The sequence below is a fragment of the Heloderma suspectum genome, chromosome 13 (genome assembly GCF_057233095.1).
Source record: "Heloderma suspectum isolate Gila_16-S chromosome 13, 16-S_ref, whole genome shotgun sequence".
NCBI classification, from domain to species: Eukaryota; Metazoa; Chordata; class Lepidosauria; order Squamata; family Helodermatidae; genus Heloderma; species Heloderma suspectum.
Genome location: NC_139470.1, coordinates 17,077,564 through 17,099,732, shown reverse-complemented (window position 1 = coordinate 17,099,732; position 22,169 = coordinate 17,077,564). Strand labels below are relative to the sequence as shown.

The 22,169-nt window shown below is 45.6% G+C and overlaps 1 protein-coding gene across 2 annotated transcripts in view; it reads right to left on the bottom strand.

Annotated features, from left to right (window-relative positions):
• Window positions 1–19,318, bottom strand: part of HIRA (histone cell cycle regulator) — a 59,042-nt gene extending 39,724 nt beyond the window's left edge. For both annotated transcript variants that reach the window (XR_014785801.1, XM_084820364.1), the window contains exons 1-5: window positions 18,997–19,318; window positions 6,635–6,697; window positions 5,460–5,570; window positions 4,003–4,093; window positions 2,902–2,996 (exon numbers count right to left, since the gene is read on the bottom strand). Coding sequence is in view for 1 of the 2 variants with exons in the window: in XM_084820364.1 (XP_084676490.1) it covers window positions 2,902–2,996; window positions 4,003–4,093; window positions 5,460–5,570; window positions 6,635–6,697; window positions 18,997–19,033 (397 nt within the window). In the remaining variant the exon portion in view is untranslated. The remainder of the gene's footprint in view (window positions 1–2,901; window positions 2,997–4,002; window positions 4,094–5,459; window positions 5,571–6,634; window positions 6,698–18,996) is intronic.
• Window positions 19,319–22,169: the final 2,851 nt, after the last annotated feature.

Below are 22,169 nucleotides of genomic sequence, written 5' to 3'. Positions count from 1 at the left end.
CAAAGAAGTCAGGGGGAAATTGTTTTAATATCTGTTAGGATCAGGAGACATTCATCACAAAAAGGAAAACAGCCACCCAAGATGCAATTAATGTTCATTTCTTCCCCATCGGCTGTCTAGAAAAGACTATTTCATATGTAACTAGTGATCCAGAAGTGTTTTTAGTGTTTTATCTCAAACTCTTCTTGACTTCTGGCTAATCTGGCAGTATGTTGTCAAGGCAACGAATTCACAAGTTAAGTATAAAAAGATGAAAGTGATAGTTTTTAGAAGTAGCTCAAACAACCATACATGGAGCATTGGCCAAAATGAGATAGGGCAGGTAACCACATACTGTTTGAGTATATTATTTGCTGCCTCATGTTCATGGCAACTCCCTATCAGGGCTGAAAAACTCAAGGCCAAACAGGTTATGAGCATAATTCTTAAATTCAGGTATACTGCTGGGGGCAGGCAGAGGGCTCCTATCCTGAATTTTAAAAAATTAAAAATTCTGCCCCAAATACTACATGGATCAAAGATTGAGGGTTTGCAAGTCTCGGATGAGTTAGATTCCATTTAGAACAGAATGTTAACAATCTAGGAGGGCCCCAGACACACCCTGACACAGTGCCTATGGTAAAAAATGGGATCTCAGGCTTGGACTAGGAAGATGTCACCTGACATTTAATTATTGGTTAAAATGCAAGGGAATGGCAGAGCATTGTTTAGCAAAATGATGTTACTTCCAACAATTTGGCTTTTGTCCATCGAAGGAAAAATCTTGGTATCAGAATATGATGTGTGTACTACAGATATTTGGCTATTCTGAGATTTACCTCCTTCAGAGATATTACACTCCAGCTAAAAAGGTGTTTAAATTATGCAGTAACGATGTGTTTTTGCAAGAATATTCTACATCTCTTAACAGTATAAAGATATCCTCCTGATATAATCTACTTAAATATATCTCAGGTCCAGTGGACTATTCATTTAAAATGGAAATGTTCAGTTTGAAGAAAGAACGAATGCTTGCCAGGTTTCAGCTAATACAGTCCTTGATGGTAGACTAGCTAAGACGCCTTACTATTCACACTTTTGTCAGATGAGTTTGAGGACCTTCCACATTATTTAATGGTTTTATGATGCAAGATATTAGAGAGAAAAACCCTGTTGACTTGCTAAAAATGGAACAAATTGGTCAGTTTGCCAGAAAATACATTTCTTGCTTTTCAATATGGATATAAAGATTTTGAGAGGAGCTGCTACTTTCTTAATTCACTAGTTAAGACTAGGGATGTTGGAGAATTCCGCCACAGACTCCAGTGGGGCTGGATTCTAAAGAATCCGGCCCCCCGGAGTCCATGGCAGAAGGAACTACCCCACCACCACCACCCGAAATCCCTGGAACGGACCTACCTGGAAGCGGCTCCAGGTCGTCTTCCGGGCTGCTGCAGCTGCAAATGGCATCCTGCGTAGGGGACGCCATTTGCGTCCCTACCCTAAGCTGTGATAGGCTATGTAAATATATACGTAGCCTATCACGGCCTAGCGTAGGGACGCAAATGGTGTCCCCTACGCAGGACGCCATCTGCGTCCATAGCATCCCGGCGGCGGATGGAGGCCCCACTGTGGATTGGCCCAGCCAGCAGCTCCGCGGACTGGCCGCAGAGCAGAGCCGGCCAGGCAGGATTCCAGGGGGGAGGACCGGATCACCTCCTCCCCCCCCGTCAAGGATTCCGGGGGGAGGACCGGATCGCCTCCCCCCTCCGCCGCGGAACCCAGCGGAGCCAGGTAAGTGGGGTTTCGTACACCCCTAGTTAAGACCCATGTCAGGTTTTATAAGGCAAACGTAAAAGATTGCACTGGAGAAATTTCACTACTACAATTTTTGATTTTAGCCTCATATGTTTTATCCTTGGTTTGGTTAACAGCCACTTTTATTTTAAAAAAAATTGGAGAACAGTATTATGGAATTTTATCTTTAGCTTAGGTTTGTTAGTTTTGGATTTATTAATCATTTTCTCTTATCTATGTTTAATTTGTTCACTTTTACTTTTGTAATACATTGGATTCCCCCCCCCCCCGTTATATTGAGTGACTACAATTGTCCGAGTCAACCAGCCAAAGCGACAAATGGGCCCCTTTCACTGCTATCTATTTAGTTAAATAAAGTTTATCCCACCTTTTCTACACTGAAGTGTATTCAAGGTGCAGATCGCAAAATACAACACCATAAATACAAAACTGCAGATTGTAAAACACAACACCATAAATATAAAACAGATGTCTACCCATCTGCACCACACTCATAATGATACCAGAAATCACCACAGAACTGCCCTGTGTTTTCTGGACCAGGGGGAGGAGGAGATAATCATAGAACTATGGTGGTTTTGCATTTGTGACTTTTTCTGCAATATTATTTGCAAGCTGCTGAAAATATACAGCAAATGATGACTAAGTAGTGAAGCTTGTGTGGTTTGACTCTTGATGGTTGCTGCCATTTATCTTCCCTGCTGCGAGTACCTAAATAACTGGATTGAAGAAGTACAATGAGAAACAATGCCGGCTGCTCCGAGCACCACTTATCTAAACAGGCCAGATGACAGGGAGAGAAATTTGACTTTATTTATTGCATTTATATCCCGCCTTTTTTCCTCTTGCAAGGAACCCAAGGCAGCTTACATTACCCTCCTCCTCCTCCATTTTATCCTCACAACAACAACCCTGTGAGGTAGGTTGGGCTGAGAGCCTGTGACTGGCCAAAGTCACCCAATGAGCTTCCACAGCCGAGTGGGGACTAGAACCCGGATCTCCTGGCTCCCAGTCCAACACTCTCACCACTACACCGATCCTATCTTCAGAGATCAAATAAATGCAGTGTTGTCATATGTCCTCCAGAGTTTCAAACACACTTACCCCCTGAATGGCTTCTAAGAATTGAGACACATCTCCACTGTTCTACATTAGCAAGTTTACTACTGGAGCCAAACACTGTGCTAGGTCCAATGTACCTATTCAAGGCAGGAAAGAGAGTTACCCAAAACAACCACATTGCAGTATTCATTTGTACAACACCACGAGAGTTGTAATCAGCTTAAGCAGACAACCCAAGCCCACCTCCCCTTCAGGAGGGGAACGTTATAAAGTTATCTAAACATGCCTTTAAAACAGAGCCTGTAACAGGGGTAGGAAACCTTTGTAGGCTCATAGGCACATTTGGAAATTTAAGAAATTGTCCTGGGCACCACCACAAAATGGTGCAGGAAGTGCAGCTAGTCATTAGGGATGTACGGATTTTGTTAAATCTGTTCCATCTGTGTTTCACAGATTGTCAGGCATCTTTCGTTCCATCGTCCGCTCACTGACGGAATCAGATTTTTTTTTTTTGTTACCAAAATTCCATTCTATTCGTTCTAATTCTCATTAGCGCTAATGCACACTTGTGCAAATGCACATTAGTTGATGCAAAACAGCCCATTAGTGCTAATGCGCACTTGGGGAAATGCAGATTAGTGCAAATCCCCGCAAAAGTGAATGAAAAACTGGTTGACAAGTCCACAGAATCCGCGTGACTTGGAAAAAGCTGGTCCGATGTGGAATCCACAGGTCGGATTCATAGACATTCAAACTCGTTTGAATCTGTTGCGGATTTCCCCAACATCCCTATTCATCACAAAGGCTAGTCGCCATGTAGCTCAGAGACATTCACAGGAAATGAAGATGGCAGCTTCTAGAGCCTTCACTTTGCTTTGAAGAGATCCCAGCAGCCGGTGAGAAAATGTGTTAATTTCTTTTTTTTAAGTGGGAAGCACAGGGCACTTGAACGAGTGGCCAAAAAGGGGCCCAAGGGTGCATTGGTGCCCATAGGTGCTGCTTACCCCTGGCCTATAGCCATTGCTCTTTCTTTGTACTCTACAAAGCATGTCTACAACACTGGAGATAAGAGACGGGGAACGATTCCAGAGCAATTCTGGGAAGCAAAGAGCTAAATTCAGCAGGTGGGGGGAAAGCACTTACGCAGCTCTCTTCCAAACCATGATCAGCTTGTCATCTCCTCCGGAAGCCAGATACATGCCGTTGTTTGACCATCGCACACAGTTCACACATGCTACAATAAAAGTGGTGGAAGAGAAATAGCACAGAAGATGCCTGAAAAAGCAGCTCCAGAAAACAAGCCCATATTTACAGAAGAGCTAGGAATTTTTTGAATGGGATCTCACACCCTTTGTTGTTCTCTGTACACCTTAGGTAACGGGCAGTTTAATCTTTCTGCAGCGCTTATGCACCTGGCCTCGGCTGTAGCAAATGATCAAATTTTTGCCATGAAAAAAAAAAGCTTCAGTAAGAAAGTAATTCTTACTAAAGACAATCATCGTAAGCTATGTTGGCTTAATCAAGGATGTGAGGAAACAGGGGCTGCGTTCATCAAAGAGCACAAAGGGAGAAAGAACTATGAGTGTGTGAGGGCAGGGGAAGTGAGATAAAGTTAACGAAACCCAACGTGCATGCATTTCAAACAAGGCTCATCTTAAGGGATATGTTATACCAACAAAGTGAGTATTTAAATCCAAAACCAGAACATTAAAAACAAGATTCGCATGTAACAACAACCCAAAGTATGGGCTGGGTATGGGCTGAGAATGGATTGTCATTAAATTGTGGGTTGTTGTTGCTGAATCGTGGGTTGTCATTACGGGCAAACCCTGCATTCTGCTTTAGCTATGGGTTGTTAGCATGAACAACTCAGAGTTCACAACCCAGCAACAAACCATGGGTTCTCTTCCTGGGTTGTTTGTGGTTAACATCCCCACACTTAAACCATAGCGCAGGGTTTGCACGTAACGACAACCCAGGATTCAACAACGACGCTCAACTCATAATCTGGGTTGTCGCTATGTGCGAACGAGGCCAATATTTAGATATTTATTTTTATCTTGCTTTTCTATCGGTATAATCCATTCCATTCCATTCCCTATTATTTCTATACCGCCCCACAGCTGAAGCTCTCTGGATGGTTCACAAAAATTAAAAAACCATTAAAACACATTATATAAAGTATAAAACTATTCACGTAATGACATAAAACAAATAGCACACACAACAACATACATACATACATATATATATATATATATATATATATATAAAACAATTTAAAATGATCAACCAGAGACAATAAAAAAGACTCCTTATATGCTGCCAAATGCTTCAGAGAAGAAGGCAATTTTAACCTGGCACTGAAACAATGACAATGTTGGCACTAGGCAGGCCTCACCAGGGAGATTATTCCAGAAATGGGGGGCCACCACCGAGAAGGCCCTCTCCCTTGTTGCCATCCTCCAAGCTCCTGGAGGAGGGCCTTAGATGTAGAGCATAGTGTACGGGTAGCGCGATATGCAGTTAAAGCCCATGTTTCTCTTTATCAGTCCTTACATGTACTGACAAACCAGCACCGAAGATTCTTTTTACAGTACCTAAATGATTGTCCATCTGACAAAGCATCTTGGGTACATTCTCATTCTTTTCATCTTCCTCTTTGAGGACAGGAGCCATGTTCCATATCACAACCTTCCCAGAATCCTGCCCTAAGGGCAGAGAGAAATCAACACACAATTCAGAGAAAAGCATTGTTATTTCCACAGATTAAGATGAAATGTATCTACATGAAGATGACTAAATGCAAAAGGCTTAGCGCTCTTTGCATTCACTCACAGGCATCCAGCTAGGGCTTTATTCAAACATATTTGGCAAATTCACCCTTGGCTTTAGCAAATATTAGACTACTTAGTGTCCTAGGCAAAGCAAAGGTTGCAGTCCAGCCCATGGCTGCACACGCATAAGTCAACACAGTTGTGGACGGTGTAGCTGTGGGCTGGGTTCCAAATGCAGTCAAAGCCATAACAGAGTATCATACGGCAGCAAGGAGCTAAACCGATTATAAAAGCGGATGACTTAAGAGGATTAAGGGCATTAACAAGTGTCATCTGATGCCACTGTTCAGAAACAGCAACAATGTTCTTTGCAACCAGCACTGCTTTAATTAACAACAAGGGTGGCTCTGGCACTATAAAGGAAATAAAGGAAACGTTACAGAATGTTACTAAAGCACACATTTTAAATTATGCCAAGCAATGTCATGTTTATTATAAACTAACGAAACACCCTCCATTATGGCAGGCAGCGTTCACGCGTAGAAGGCCTACACAATCCCTGTGGAGATCGGGCAGTTATACTGCTGCTGCTTTTTGCTTCTGTTGTTGTTCTGGTTTGGTAGTTATAAGGTTATAAGTTTACAAACCCAGCTGTTCTACATGCCAGTATTATATCACTGCAAAGGCATTTGGGATACAGGGAGGGAGCAGGTGAAGGGGGAGGGAAACACACAACCCAAAGGAAAACAAACCATGGTTTGTTCAATCATCTTCCCAAACCCTGGGGAATGCAACAAACCCTGGGTTAACTAAACCATGGGTTAACGTTATGTGCGAACCAGGCCACTGCAACAGGTGTTGCAAACAATCACATACACAAAACTACTACTACCCTATTCAGTACTGTATTTTTAAAGATCGCAATTATTTCATTTCCAGAGAACCTGTAATCAACCTGGATATGGAGTTTTCAAAAGAGGATATATCTGCATGCATACCTTGCCCTCCAGTTGCAAACTTGGTCCCGTCTGGATGAATGTCAACTGAAAATATAGGCTTGCCTGAAAAAAAACAGTAAGAGGAACAAAATCTTGTGAGCTGAGAGCCCGCTTTCCATGATGTACCAAGTTACACATAAAGATATTTAGGTACCAGCCACCAACTGATGCTCTGTCGTGTTACAGTGCAGTCCAAGCCACCAGCAAGCTGGCACAACTGGGGGCTGCGTCTTACATTCATTCTGAAAACTGTAATCATTTCAGCATCTGACTGGGATGCAATGTTGCCCTGATCACAATGCTCAGCTTCATCTTATTTTTAAAAACAGCAATACAAAAACATATCATGCTTTCCCCCATCTTTAGGACCCAGCAGGGCATACATTCAAATAAGCATAGTTTATGGTACTGAGACCCCCTGATGGTACTGAGACCCCCTGTGCTAAGCATCAATTAAGAAGGGAAGGGTCATAGCTCAGTGGTAGAGCACATACTTTGCATGCAGAAGGACCCAGGTTCAATCCCCACCACATCTCCAGGTAACCCATGGTCCGTTGTAGGGTTATTTAACCTTCAAACAACCCCTTCCACCAGGGTTTGGACAATACAAGAAACCATGGCAACCCCTCTCCACTTGAATGTTCAAAATGGCGGCTGGCATGTGCTGCAATCCACCATGGCTGAAATAACCCATGGTGGGCTGTGGTGATTGTGCAAACCAGGCCACTGAGTCCAACCATCAGTTCATCTAGCCCAGTATTGTCAACATTGACTGGCAGCAGCTCTTCAGGGTTTCAACCAGGATTCTTTCCTAGCCCTACCTGGAGAAACCAGGGATTAAACCTGGGACCTTCTTCATGCAAAGCAGGTGCTGTACCACTGGTTTTAAACAGTACTAGGGGATCCTCTGCCCTTTCCCACTCTGGACTTGTCTACCTTTCCCACAATGTGAAGCCTCGGTGCAACATTAAACACTATTTACATCACTGGAGGAAAGAGCTGAAGGTTCAGGTATCTGTCACTTCTGCTGTGGTCCCTGCTCACATAAAAAAAAAATCATTTAAATTTGAACTGGCAGTAGCTGCTTTCTTCTTGGGTCCCTCTTTCTTTGAGAATTGGGTTATTTCTATAATCTGTTGAAACAAGCCACAAAAGCTATTTGCTACTGTCTGATGAGGATTGATGACTGTCCTACTTGGCAGGTGAAAAGGAAACCTGCGGCCTCCATTGAAATTTGACCAGTTGAGGAGGGAAAAAAAAATTAAAAGGTCAAACAACAAAACAAAAGGAAAACCTTCAAATGTGATGAAATAAATGAGTAAACATTTGAAATTCCAATATGAAAGGAGCAAAATTCCAGTATGTCTGATACTCCTGAATATTTTAAAGCTACTGCAGCCTTAGTTGGATGTTAACTTTTTCTGAAAGGAAACAACCCATAAGAACGTAAGAGCAGCCCTGCTGGATCAAGCCAAAGGTCCATGTAGACCAGCATGCTCTTCGCACAGTGGCCAACCAGATGCCCCAATGGGAAGCCCACGAGCAGGACATGAGCACAATTTTGCGCCCTTCTGCTTGTGTTCATCCTCAAAAGACATACTGCCTCTGATACTGGAGGTAATATACAGCCGTGAGGACTAGTAGCAATTGATAGTCTTGTCCAACATGATGAACAAACCCTGGCTATGAATCCGGCTTGTTAGGAGCAAAAAGCCGGAGAATCTAAGGCCTGGGGTCTCAATCCAGCCCCCCAGGGTTCCCAGAAGGCCACGCCCCTTCCTCAGTTCCCACCCCCTTTCTCCTAACCACCAAACATTTGGCGGTTTCCTGGCTTTTGTGCATTTTTTTCCCCATTCTAAAAAGTCGAAATGCCTCTCCTAAAGCTTAGTTACAGGAAGTAAGAGCTTTAAGCTACAGTATGCTGGTACTTTTTGTATTTTGGCAACGTTCCCTGTGCCTTAAGCCCTGCCCCAGTGGAAGGCGCCCCCCCTCCCCAAGCTTCCCTGAAATGGAATTTGGTCCTCAGGCGGAAAAGGTGCCCAACCCCAGCACTCTACAAACCACGGACTTCCTGGTTTGTTTAGCTGCTCCAGCTGGCAGTAGGAGCCAAGTGGGAGAGACTGAGCACTGTGCACCGGCATGCTTCCTTGTACTGTTATGTCCACACTGGCCCAAGGAATTGCATGCGGGACAGTGCGCAGGCTGGTGGAAGAAGTACAGAGTGCTCTGGCCCTCCCCCGCCATCCCCAGCAGGCTAGTAACATTTGTGGGCTTGTGAGTCTAACCTCTGAAGGCAGAGGCAGTAGAGCAAAGCCTCGGGAGAAAGATGCATACAGTCCATATGGGAAACACAGCCCATCAAATAGCCTAATAGCTACTGTATTTATTTATTCATTCGTTCAATTTATGAGTCGCCCTATAGCCAATGCTGTCAGGGTAACATAGAGAACGAAAGCAAATACAATAAAATCAAGAATAAAGCCAATGGGAAAAAACACATTAAAAGAATTGTTTTAAAAGCAGCAGCAATAATTCAGAATAATTTAAAAGAAAAATAACTGAGGACGCAATCCTATGTGTGTTCAGAGAGAAAAAAGTCCTACAACTCCCAGCATGACCCAGCCAGCATGCATAGAAGTGTACCTTGAGCTGATAAAACATGGAGAAAGACCATTTCAAAATGCAGCATTAAACAAATCATTAATAATAAAGTAAGAGGCAGTTAAAATTCTTTTTAGAGACCTGGGAGAATAAAAAAAAAAGGTATTTGCCTGGCACTAAAAAGTCAACCAAGTAGGCACCAGGTGGACCTCTCTAGGATGGGCATTCTACAATTTGGGGGCCACCACAGGGAAGGCCTGCTCATAAGTAGCCATCCACCGAATCTAAGTATGTGGGGGCACGCAAAGCAGGGCCTAGATGATGATCTCAGGACATGGGCAGGAACATATGGGAAGAGGCTGTCCTTTAGATACTGTGGCCCCAAGCCATAAAGGGTTGAGGTCACATTATTCTCAGCTCTTTTATATCAGCTCATTATTATATTCAACACTTAGTCTAATTTTGACATGTTTCTTTGAGGACAGTCCTTATATTGAAGCCTGCATGTAAAAGTCCTCCAAAGCCTTCTGATGCTTGGTCGGTGGCGGAGCATCTCTAAAGACTTGGATATAACAACAAATGCTTCTAAATGTGTGTTTTTGAGGCTGCAATCCTATACCCACTAAACTGAGAGGAAGCCCCACTTAATGAGGCTTTCTTCAGAATAGACATAGTTGGGATTGCACTGTAAGAGATCTTTGCAAAATATCCTGAAATTCTTTGGACTGGTGTTATCCATTGCCCACTGTTAGCCATCATCTGTCCCCTTGCAGAAGTCTGGGAAAGAAGCTTCAGACATCCTATGGAATGCCTTGTTTTCCCAGGGTTTGAATATCTAGAAGCAGATGAGCAGAGGATGAAACACTGTGACTGGGAACCGTAAGATAAGGAACAGTACATGCAGCATGTTCTCATAACACATTATTTGCAAACCTACCCACACTAATGGAATAGCTTTGGGAAGGTTTTTTTTAGCTTGTAGCAGGACTTTGCCTTTGATGGACTATAAGGTCCCCCCAGCTCCAGGAGGTGACTGAATATGCTTGAAAATATTTTGTTCTCTCTCAGGACAAATATATTTCAAAGATGCAACAAGCATCATTCTTTGAGGACCTTCCCCTCAGGCAATTGGAAAGGTCACGGTGTTTATTATAAACAAACACTATCATAATATTTTTTTTATTCTGCATCTGGTTTTGTTGCTAGTTGTGGTATTTTTCTTTGAGCACAGTCCTTATATTGAAGCAGACAAGTTAAATGACTTCTAAACGTCCTGAATATGGAGAATTGCTTGGGGGAAAAGGGAATTCTGAAGATTCAGATGTAAGACATTTAGGATGCAATCCTACACATTTATACTGATGCACACAAGACACAAATTATATCAAGGGCATGCAAGTGAAACATTCAAATTAGACACAACTCTGTTGCTTACATTTAAACCTACATGCATCTAGTAGAACATTTACACACCTCAAAGCATCTCTCTCTGTTGAAGGTATCCCCAGCATGAACCTAGTATTTGAATACTTAGGGGAAAGTGCTATAAGCCTCTAATACCACTTAATGTATAGGACTTCCATCTCATTTTTTTACTAAAGCAGTTGAGAGGTATGATCACTGGATAAAGACTAATGTACACCCTCATTTCCTACTGCCATTTTACAATAAGCTCTGGTAGCCAAATACCCTGCAAGTAGCATTCTTACGAACAAGTTGCCTAGTTTTAGTAATTTCCCCTAATGACAGCTTGCTTTGTGCAGCTTGGCCAAAATGCTGTTACAATCCAAGCCACAGTGATGTAGCCCAAAGGCGTGTGCACACGCACACAAACACTCCACAAGTACCAACCACAAAAGTATTTTGTGCTGCAGGAACTGACCTTGACTCTCTCGTCCTCCCCTGAAATCAAGATCAACTGCCCCAAGGCATACATTCCAAAATACTATGGCTTTCCGTTACATTATTTTCACAATTACCAAGTTCCCTCCCTCAACCTGCCAGGCACTGGAAAAATCCAACAGGTCATACAGTTCAGGAATGGTTTTCTAGGGTATGGCAAACAGCACTGGCAGAAAAAACTACCCATCAAAAGCAGACTGATGCAAGTAATTGTGAATACTTCCTTGAAACATGTTTTCCTTTCTTCACCTACATTAATTAAGGTGTTCCCAGAGCCTCCCCACCCTCCAAACAAGCTTCTTCATTAGTCCAGTGTGCAATGATGACATTATTATTATGGACATAGTGGGTTGGATGCAGGATCTGCCTCCTGCAAGGGGAAGAGGTCTGTTCACAGAAGGTCTCCTCCAGATTTTTGGAGATCCACCCTCTCCCCCCACTCCACAGCTCACTCCATTCAGCAGATTCTCCTGACTCTGTGTCTAGTGCTTCCTGGGGACTGGAGGGGCTGCCATGGGAAGGAGGGGGGCGGGGAAGTCCACTTCCACCAGCACAGTCAATCCAGTTTAAATCTTTGCGTTCACTTTACAGTGTAAGTACACAAGTCTTAGTAACAACATTTTTTATTTATTACATTTCTATATTGCCCAATAGCTGAAGCTCTCTGGGCAGTTCACAACAATTAAAACCATAAAATACAATACAATAAAATGAAATGAAATATAAAAGTTTAAAACTACAGTATAAAATAAAAAATAACCAAACAGAACCTAGAAGCAGTGCAAAGATTTAAAATATAGTACCAGATTTAAAACAGAAACTGAAAAACTAAAGTGCCTGGGAAAATAAAAAGGTCTTCACCTGCCACTGAAAAGAGAACGATGTAGGTGCCAGGCAAGCCTCTCTGGGAAGGTCAATCCCCAACCAGGGTGCCACAACAAAAAAGGCCCTCTTCTTAGTAGCCACCCACCTCACTTCCTTTGGCAGGGGCTTCCAGAGAAGGACCACTGAAGACAATCTTAGGATCCAGGCAGGTGTATATGGGAGATGAACACACACAGAGGCAAATACACAAACACTGCTCAAACTAGCCTTCTGCTATTATAGTGTACAGTAGTATACATTGGCATACAACTGGATGTATGCCAGTTGCTCATTCTGCCAGGCACAGTAACTGGTTGCAAACCCATGCATTCCTTTTCTTGACCTGACTCTCCCCTTGGCCATTTAACAGAATTGCTACTTGTCAACACGTGTGTATTTTGCACAAAAATTAATAATGAAAAGGGTGATGAAGGCCAGCAAGCCCAACTCCCACCACTGGAGTAAGATAAGAAAAGCCACCAGCAAATCCTATGAACAACTTTTCTGGAACAGAGTAATCCACTACTGTGTAAACACAGGGCTTCTATATCATTCTACAATTAAAAGTAGATTAGCAGATACAAAAGGGGGTCCTATAGAGCAAGAAGACAAAAGAACACTATGAAAGCAAAACTTTCAGCCTGGGTGGTCTACTTTTTGTTTTTAATCCCATGGTCCACCAATGTGCTTCAAGTGTATAAAACAAGATTGCATCCTCAGGATCTCTTAGCACTTATGGCATAACTAATCTGTCTTAAAACAAAGACAGAGTCTCATGACACTTTGAACTAAAAGATCTACGGTGGCATTATGCGTCCCCTTCCTCTGTTGTCTCCTTGCATCATTTTTCTAGATTGTAAATCATTTGGGGCAGGAATCTGTCCTCTAAGAACATATGAAGAGCCATGCAGGGTCAGGCCAAGGCCCCTCTAGTCCAGCACTCTGTTCACACAGTGGCCAACCAGCTGCCCACGGGAAATCTACAAGTACACTCCTGCCCATGTTGCCCAGCAACTGGTGTACAGAGGCATACTGCCTCTGATACTGGAGGTACCATACGGCCATCAGGACTAGCAGCCACTGACAGCCTTCTCCTCCATGAATTTGTCCAACCCCTTTTTAAAGCCATCCAAGTTGACGGTCATCACCACATCTAGTGGTAGGAAATTCCATAGTTTAACTCTGCGCTGTGTGAAGAAGTTCTTCCTTTTCTCTGTCCAGAATTTCCCACCAATCCCTCCTTCTCATTCTTTGAGAAGTACCATGTATATGTACGGCGCCATACAAGCAACAAAACAATGAACAGCAGCTTCGGTGCACTAGAGTCCACTTAATCAGTTGCACGGTTAAGTCGATTTTGAATATGCCCTCTTGTTTAAGAGCATCAGACCAAGATCCACCCTGCCCATCTTTATCTGCACCCCCCCCAAACATAAAGCAAGCCACAGATGGCCCACGAACCACTGGTCAGTGGCCTTCTGCCTACCTTTGCTGTAGAGAGCAGGGGCGCTGAACCTTGTTCAGCCTGCGGGCCAAATCCAATTTTGGGGAAGCTGTCAGGGGCTGCATTCCAATGGTGGGTGGGGTCAAAGACAAACAGGGTGGGGCCAAAATAAAAACCCCTGGCATATTTTAGTTTAAAGCTCTTCCTGCCAATAACTAAGCCTTAGGAGAGGCATTTCAACCTTTTAGAATCGGGGGGGGGGGGGGAGACTGCACAAAAGCTAGGAAGCCACAAAAGGATTGGGGATTGGGGAAAAGGGGGGCTTCTGGAAAACCCTGGAGGGCTGGATTGTGAACACAAGTGGGCCAGTGGCTCTGCACCCCTGATGTGGAGCAACATCAAGTAAGTCTGACCTGTGAGGAACAGAAATGCAGACAAACCCTTTGACTGCTAAGGAACAATATCTTAAAGGCACATAAGACTTTTGATGCAAATGAGTCACGGAGGGGAAAAAGGGCAAATGGTACAAGATGGAACAACTTGGCAAGATGTGGAAAGGTGACAGACACAGTAAGAGGTGGCTGCAACCAAAGATACAGAATTATTGATGATGTACATTCCCCCATCACCACCATGAGAGCACAATGTTCTGGAGATGAGAACAAATGTGGCTGCCACTCCTAGTTTCCATGACATCAGAACCCTCTCCTTTCATCATATAAGTCAACGGACCAGTGCCTCTTCCATCGACTTGTATTTATTTTTATTTACTTCCAGCATTCATATCCCACCTTTCTAACAAATATTCAAGGTGGCTAACAATCAAAACAAAATATACAATGATATTAGAACTGAAAACAGAACAGCACTCTTTAAGAGAAGTAATAGAGTAGAAGGCAGTAGCAGTATTAAACAATCTAAGGATGGCAATTTATGAAGCATTACTGATATAAAATTATCTTCACCACCCATCTAAGAGAGGGCAGTGATAGAGCCAGGCAGACCTCCCTTGGGAGGCCGTTTCATGTACTGGGCACCACAGCTAGAGAGGCCCCATCTTTGGTAGCACTTGCTGTATTTCCAACGATGGAAGACCTAAAACAGGGCCTCGGAAGATTAACAAACTTGTTGGACAGGCTCGTATTGAGGGAAGTGAGATGTTCTGGCCCAGAATGTTTAAAGTTCAAAACAAGCACCTTAAATTGAGGACAAACTGGTATTAAGCTGGTATAGTATGAACTGATAGTATGAACTGAGTCCACTCTGTAGTCTGGAAGTTGCAGTTTGAACCAAGAGAAACATCTGGACTGTTTTCAAGGGCAGCCCCACGTAAAATCTGTTAGAGCAGTCAGATCTGCTCTAACAGTGACAAGTGCATGAGTGACTGATTTTTAAAGACCAGCAATCAGGAGAAAGCCACATGTGGGGTTGCCTTGCATGTTGCATGGCTGCACTCACCAACTGGGTTCACACAACATGACAAGCCAGAGTATGGATTGAGTAAGGGCTGAGTGTGGATTGTGAATAACCATGAATTATTGCTGAATTGACGGTTGTTGTGTTGTGTGAACCCAGCTGCACTAACAAGCCATGATTTGTTAACCACACAAATCCACAAAGAGAACCCATGATTTGTTGTTGGGTTATGAACTGTGGGTTGTTTTTGGTTAACAAGCCATGGTTTGTTAGCACTGTTGGGTAGACACGACACAACAACCCACGACTCAACAACAACCCACGCTTCAACCCATACTCTGGCTTGTCGTGTTGTGTGAACCAGGTCACCGAGGACCACTGTGTCTGAGGACAGGGCTATTGCCAGTCCACAAATAAGTAGTGGCCCTTTCACCCACCTGCAACCTTGTTGCCTTTTCTCCTCTTATCTGTAACACAACTGCATATGGAAGGTCACTGCTAAAAGGAGGTGTTTCAAACTCACATTTATTATCTTCATCTCATACCTGGGCCCCCAGTGCACAGTCTGAAGGCGCATGATGCAGCAACCTAGCTGACACTAAGCAAGTCTGGGTCTGGGCAGCGTCTGGATAGACCACTGCCTAGGAACACTATCCACATCACCTTGAGCTCCTTGATGGAAGGAAGGCGAGATAGAAATGCACTAAATAAATACATCTTGATATTTCAAAAACATTTTAAAAAGCCATGCTAGTATATTAAAAAATGAAGTCTCTCTCTCTCCAAACTAGAAATGTTTTTAGCAGCAAGAACACAGTCTATGTCTAATGTGTTGAAATTGTATCGTTTTTCTTTCTTTCATTGATCATTTGTCATTGGCTAAAACATCTACATTTACCAATCCATCTTCGGAATTGTTACATCTTTGCCATTTGGAAACTATGAAATCTTTGTTACTTCTGAAAGGGGCAAAACAACAGATGATTCAGATAAGATACTGATAATGTCTATGTTCTTAGCATTATTAATAAGTTATGTTCAGCATCAGCAACTGTGTCTGCCTCTTTCAAAACCCACAAGCAACAAAGCTTTAGTCATAATGCTACAGGGGGCAATACAAAATATGAGAAGAGCCATGCCAGATCAGACCTAAGGTCCATCTAATTTCACATCCTGTTTGCCACAGTGGCCAACCAGATGCCACTGGGAAGCCACAAGCAGGACAGAAAGGTGATGCCAATTTCTGCATTCTGGGCACAAGTCTGTTTTCCTCTCAGTAGTCCATAGTACACTTTGCCCCACAACTCATCCTTTTCTTGGGGACTGTATCAACGTCTATAATAAAGTTTCCAAATACCTTTCAACTGGAGGAGCATTAAATAAATTTGTCTGAAAGGCCACCACGTTTGCACTAAATTATTTTCAAGAACCATTTAAGTATTCAGAAAGGGTCAAGTAAATTCACTCTATCCAGCATTTAGTAGAATAGTCAGTGATGGAACTGGAGTCATTTTAGACATACACATCGATACACCTTCTGTCCTACTCTAAAGGGGTTATAAACCATCCTAAACACCAAATAGTGCACCAGCATGTCCCTGCAAACCATCAGGTAAGGTGATATTTCTGAGACAGGTAAGTGATACAGCATCCAGGTGAACTTTTGCAATACATGGTGGGTGGAGTGGACAGTTGAGCAGCTAAATTACTCGCCCCTGTCTCTTCAAATGCAGGAGTATCTCCACACTGAATAAATGAGGGCACACAGACCAAAGGGGGGATCTATATGGGGAGGTTTCATATTATTTATTTTTAGGTTTTTAATCTTTGTAAACCACCCAGAGAGCTTTGGCTAGTGGGAGGTACAGAAATGTAATAAATGAAATGAATGAAAGCCCAAGTTAAATGTCATTTACCCCAAGTACCAGCTGCAAAGAAGCCCTTTCTTGCACCAATGCTGCATGCGAAGAACATAAAGTTTAAAGGTGCAATCCTATGCACTCTTAGACAGAAAGAAGTCCCACAACTACCAGCATTCCCCAGCCAGCCATGCAAAATGTGTAGCTCCCATGCATGTAGCTGTTGCTATCTACTCTGGATGTAGTGCACATAGTAAGAGGCATTTAAACTGTCAAGCTCCCTCTTTTCGGAGTAATGGCTTTCCCCATGTTCTGTGCACGGAGGGTAAACAATAGCTAAACCAGGCCCAAGGCCAACCTGAAGTTTGATGCAACTCAGAAGTTTGCGGCTCAACCCAATCAACCCACAGACGGTCCAATAAAACCACTTCCTTACATCCCATGTAAATTTTCTTTACAAGGACGAAGCGGCCCATCTTCATCAGTGATGAGGAACGGGGCATTCTGCATATGCTTAGAGGCCCTCTGCTTCCTCAGTCCCAACATCCTAAAGTACTGAAACTGAAACACTGGAGAGCCGCCGCTAATCAGAATAAACAATATGGGTCTAAGTGGCCTGACTCTGTCCTCGAAGCCCATACCTGCCTCCTCTCGCACTGAAGCAGCAATACTACGCTCTACGTAACCTGGCAGTACGTCCCACTTTGAATTCAATGAAACTTACTTCTGCAAGCAGTGCTCAGGATTGCAACATGAGTGAGCCTGCGGGGGTGGGGGGTTGATAACATCCTGTGGCTCTTCAGCAATGAGAGAACAGACACTTGACATGCTCAGTGGCCCTCTATTTCTTGGGTCCCAGGACCGAAGCATTAAAACCGCCCCCACGTTGGAAGAGGGGATGTGCTGTGTGGGCATAATGAAGCAAGGGGCCTTCTGCATATGCTCAGAGGCCCTCAGAGACAGCCCAATGCAATGCGACTTGGTGTAGGGCAACTTTATAGGGCTGTACATGGGAAACAGCTACACCTGCTTCACACAGCGAGCATGCAGGGGTATGTGCTACTGATTCCTCACGGATGAAGGGGCACTCTGCATATGCCCAGAGAGCCCCCGCTCTACTTAAGGGCCCGACAGAGAAAAGGGATGCTCCACAAATGCTCAGAGACATCCAGAGGCAGACCAACGGCGTGACCCTATGTAAGGTAGATTCACAGGAGCATGTCCTGGAAAAAATCCTACCTCAGCCTTCTCCAGCTGGGCACCCTTCAGATGTGTTGGACTACAACTCCCAGCTGTTGAGAGCTGCAGTCAGACACCTCTGGAGAGCAGGAGGTTGAGGAAGGCTGCTCTACATGCCCTGAGGGAGAAATAAAAGGGTGCACTCTGCACATGCTCAGCGCCACCCCTGGAAACTGCTGGAGGACTACACACATGCCCACAGTCACCCCTAGAGCTTCTCCAGGGCCTGAGAGCAACCCCCGCAAACAAACAGGGATACATTCTGCACATGCACACTCCAGCTCAGCCTCCCTCCCCTTTCTGGAGAGCCTGGCGGAGGCCTCTGCACATACTCAGAGACACCCCTAGAACCCAACTGAGGGCTGTGCACATGCCCAGAGCTGCCTCCAGGGCTTCCCCAAGGCCTGAGAGCAAAAAGCCCAAATGAATAAGGGTGCACTCTGCATATGCACACTCCCGCTCAGCCTCCCTTCCCTTTCTGGGGAACCTGGCGGAGGCCCCTGCACATGCCCAGAACCGCCCCCAGAGCTTCTCCAGGGCCTGAAAGCAAACCCCCCAAGCGAGCAGGGGCACTCTCTCGCGCATGCACGCTCCAGCTCAGCCTCCCTGCCCCTTGCGGGGAGCCCGGCGGAGGCCTCTGCACATGCTTGGGAGACGTCCCTGGAACCCGACTGAGGGCTGCGCACATGCCCAGAGCCGCCCCCAGAGCTTCTCCAGGGCCTGAAAGCAACCCCCCCAAGCGAGCAGGGGCGCGCTCTCGCGCATGCACGCTCCAGCTCAGCCTCCCTGCCCCTTGCGGGGAGCCCGGCGGAGGCCTCTGCACATGCTTGGGAGACGTCCCTGGAACCCGACTGAGGGCTGCGCACATGCCCAGAGCCGCCCCCAGAGCTTCTCCAGGGCCTGAAAGCAACCCCCCCAAGCGAGCAGGGGCGCGCTCTCGCGCATGCACGCTCCAGCTCAGCCTCCCGGCCCCTTGCGGGGAGCCCGGCGGAGGCCTCTGCACACGCTCAGAGGCCCCGCGCCCGAGAGCAGCTCACCGTTGTGGTTGACCCAGGCCGGCTTCAGGAGCTTCATTTTCCTCCTCCTCGCCCTTCTCCTCCTCCCCCTCCTCCTCCTCCCCGCCTTGCTGGGGCGCCTGGGCCTCCGTGTTGAGGACGGCTGCGGGTCGGGGCAGGCGCTGCTCCGCGGGGCCGCGCAGCGAGGCGGAGGAGGGCAGGCCGGCGCTGCGCGGGCTGCCTCCGCCGGAGAGCGGCTGCTGGCGCGGGCCGAGGGGCCGGCGCCCCGCCGCCAGGGGCTGCCGCCGCCGCCGCCGCTACCGCCGCCCGCCGCTCGCCCCCGTCCCGCCCGCCGCCGCCGCCGCCGCCGCCGCCCGCCGCCGCCCGTCCTCGTCGTCGTCCTTCTTCCCCTCACGGCCGCTCCATCCCGCGCGCCCGTGCCGCCAGCCGCTGCCGCCCCCGCCGCCCCCGCCGCCCGGCCGCATCCCCCGCTCCCGGCGGCTCCCCGGCAACGCCGGAAGTCAGCGGAGGGCAACGACCTAAGCGGCCCGGCGGGAAACAAGCGGCGCCGCCCAGAGAGCGCTCGCGGCGGGAGGCCGCGCTCGGCGACGCGTGTGGACGAGGCGAGCGGAGCAGCCGCGGGGCGCCGAGGGGGAGGGGGAGGGGGAGGGGGAGGGGGAGGGGCACGTGCCGCCGCCGGAGGGGGAGGAGCCGCCGCCGCCGCCGCCACCGCCGCCACCTGAGAGGAAGGCTCCTCCTCAGGGCGGTGCGGCGCTCGCGGTTGCCCGCGAGGAGATGGTGGCTCTTCCCGTGGCCATCGCCATCCCGGCTTATTTATTTCCTGTCACGTATTTCGTTTCTGTCCCGCCCCGTGGCCGAAGCTCTCTGGGCGGCTCCCGAAAACGGCCAACAGAAGGAAAGCAGATGATGCGAAGTAACGGGAGGAAATGTACACACGGGTTAAAACAGCTTCAAAAAGCACAGCGAGCGAGCGGGACGATGCCGGGACCAGAGCTCTCTGGGCGGCTCACCGAAATGTCCAAAAAAAAAAAGGAAAGGAAAAGAAAGGAAAGAAGCTGATATGAAATAACGGAGAACATTTATCAGTGCTTTAAAACGGTTTTTAAAAGCACAGCGAATGGTACGATGCCGGGACCAGAGCTCTCTGGGCGGCTCACCGAAATGTCCAAAAAAAAAAAAAGGAAAGGAAAGAAGCTGATATGAAATAACGGAGAACATTTATCAGTGCTTTAAAACGGTTTTTAAAAGCACAGCGAATGGTACGATGCCGGGACCAGAGCTCTCTGGGCGGCTCACCGAAATGTCCCAAAAAAAAAAAGGAAAGGAAAGAAGCTGATATGAAATAACGGAGAACATTTATCAGTGCTTTAAAACAGTTTTTAAAAGCACAGCAAACGGTACGATGCCAGGACCAGAGCTCTCTGGGCGGCTCACCGAAATGTCCAAAAAAAAAAGGAAAGGAAAGAAGCTGATATGAAATAACGGAGAACATTTATCAGTGCTTTAAAACAGTTTTTAAAAGCACAGCAAACGGTACGATGCCAGGACCAGAGCTCTCTGGGCGGCTCACCGAAATGTCCAAAAAAAAAAGGAAAGGAAAGAAGCTGATATGAAATAACGGAGAACATTTATCAGTGCTTTAAAACAGTTTTTAAAAGCACAGCGAATGGTACGATGCCGGGACCAGAGCTCTCTGGGCGGCTCACCGAAATGTCCAAAAAAAAAAAGGAAAGGAAAGAAGCTGATATGAAATAATGGAGAACATTTATCAGTGCTTTAAAACAGTTTTTAAAAGCACAGCGAACGGTACGATGCCGGGACCAGAGCTCTCTGGGCGGCTCACCGAAATGTCCAAAAGAAGGAAAGAAAATGATGTGAAATAACAGAGGAAATGTACAAATGGTTTAGAACAGCTTTAAAAAGCACAGTGAACGGTACGATATCGGGACCAGAGCTCTCTGGGCGGCTCACCGAAATGTCCAAAAGAAGGAAAGAAAATGATGTGAAATAATGGAGGAAATGTACACACGGTTTAAAACAGCTTCAAAAAGCACAGTGAGCGGTACGATGCCAGGACCAGAGCTCTCTGGGCGGCTTACCAAAATGTCCAAAAGAAGGAAAGAAAATGATGTGAAATAACGGAGGAAATGTACAAATGGTTTAGAACAGCTTTAAAAAGCACAGTGAACAGTACGATACCGGGACCAGAGCTCTCTGGGCGGTTCACAAAAATGTCCAAAAGAAGGAAAGAAAATGATGTGAAATAAAGGAGGAAATGTACAAATGGTTTAAAACAGCTTTAAAAAGCACAGTGAACGGTATGATATCGGGACCAGAGCTCTCTGGGCGGTTCACAAAAATGTCCAAAAGAAGGAAAGAAAATGATGTGAAATAACGGAGGAAATGTACAAATGGTTTCGAACAGCTTTAAAAAGCACAGTGAACAGTACGATACCAGGACCAGAGCATTCTGGGCGGTTCTCCAAAATGTCCAAAAAAAAGGAAAGAAGCTGATATGAAATAACAGAGAACATTTATAAGTGCTTTCAAACAGTTTTTAAAAGCGATACCGGGAACAGAGCTCTCTGGGCGGTTCATCGAAATGTCCAAAAAAAAGGAAAGAAGCTGATATGAAATAACAGAGAACATTTATAAGTGCTTTAAAACAGTTTATAAAAGCACAGTGAACAGTACGATACCGGGACCAAAGCTCCCTGGGCGGTTCACAAAATTTCCAAAAAAAAGGAAAGAAGCTGATATAACGGAGAACATTTATAAACGGTTTAAAACAGTTTTAGAAAGCACAGTGAACAATACAATACCGGGACCAAAGCTCCCTGGGCGGCTCACAACATTTCCAAAAAAAGGAAAGAAGATGATATAAAATAATGGAGAACATTTCTAAATAGTTTCAAACAGCTTTAAAAAGCACAGTGAACAATACGATACCAGGACCAGAGCTCTCTGGGCGGTTCACAAAAATTTCCAAAAGAAGGAAAGAAGCAGATTTAAAATAACGGAGAACATTTATAAATAGTTTAAAACAGCTTTAAAAAGCACTGTAAACATTATGATACTGGGACCAATGCTCTCTGGGCAGTTCACAGAAGTTACCAAAAAACATAATATTAAAAAATAGCAGCAGCAGTAGCAGCCACCGCTGCCCTCTGAGAGGAATGCTCCTCAAGGCAATT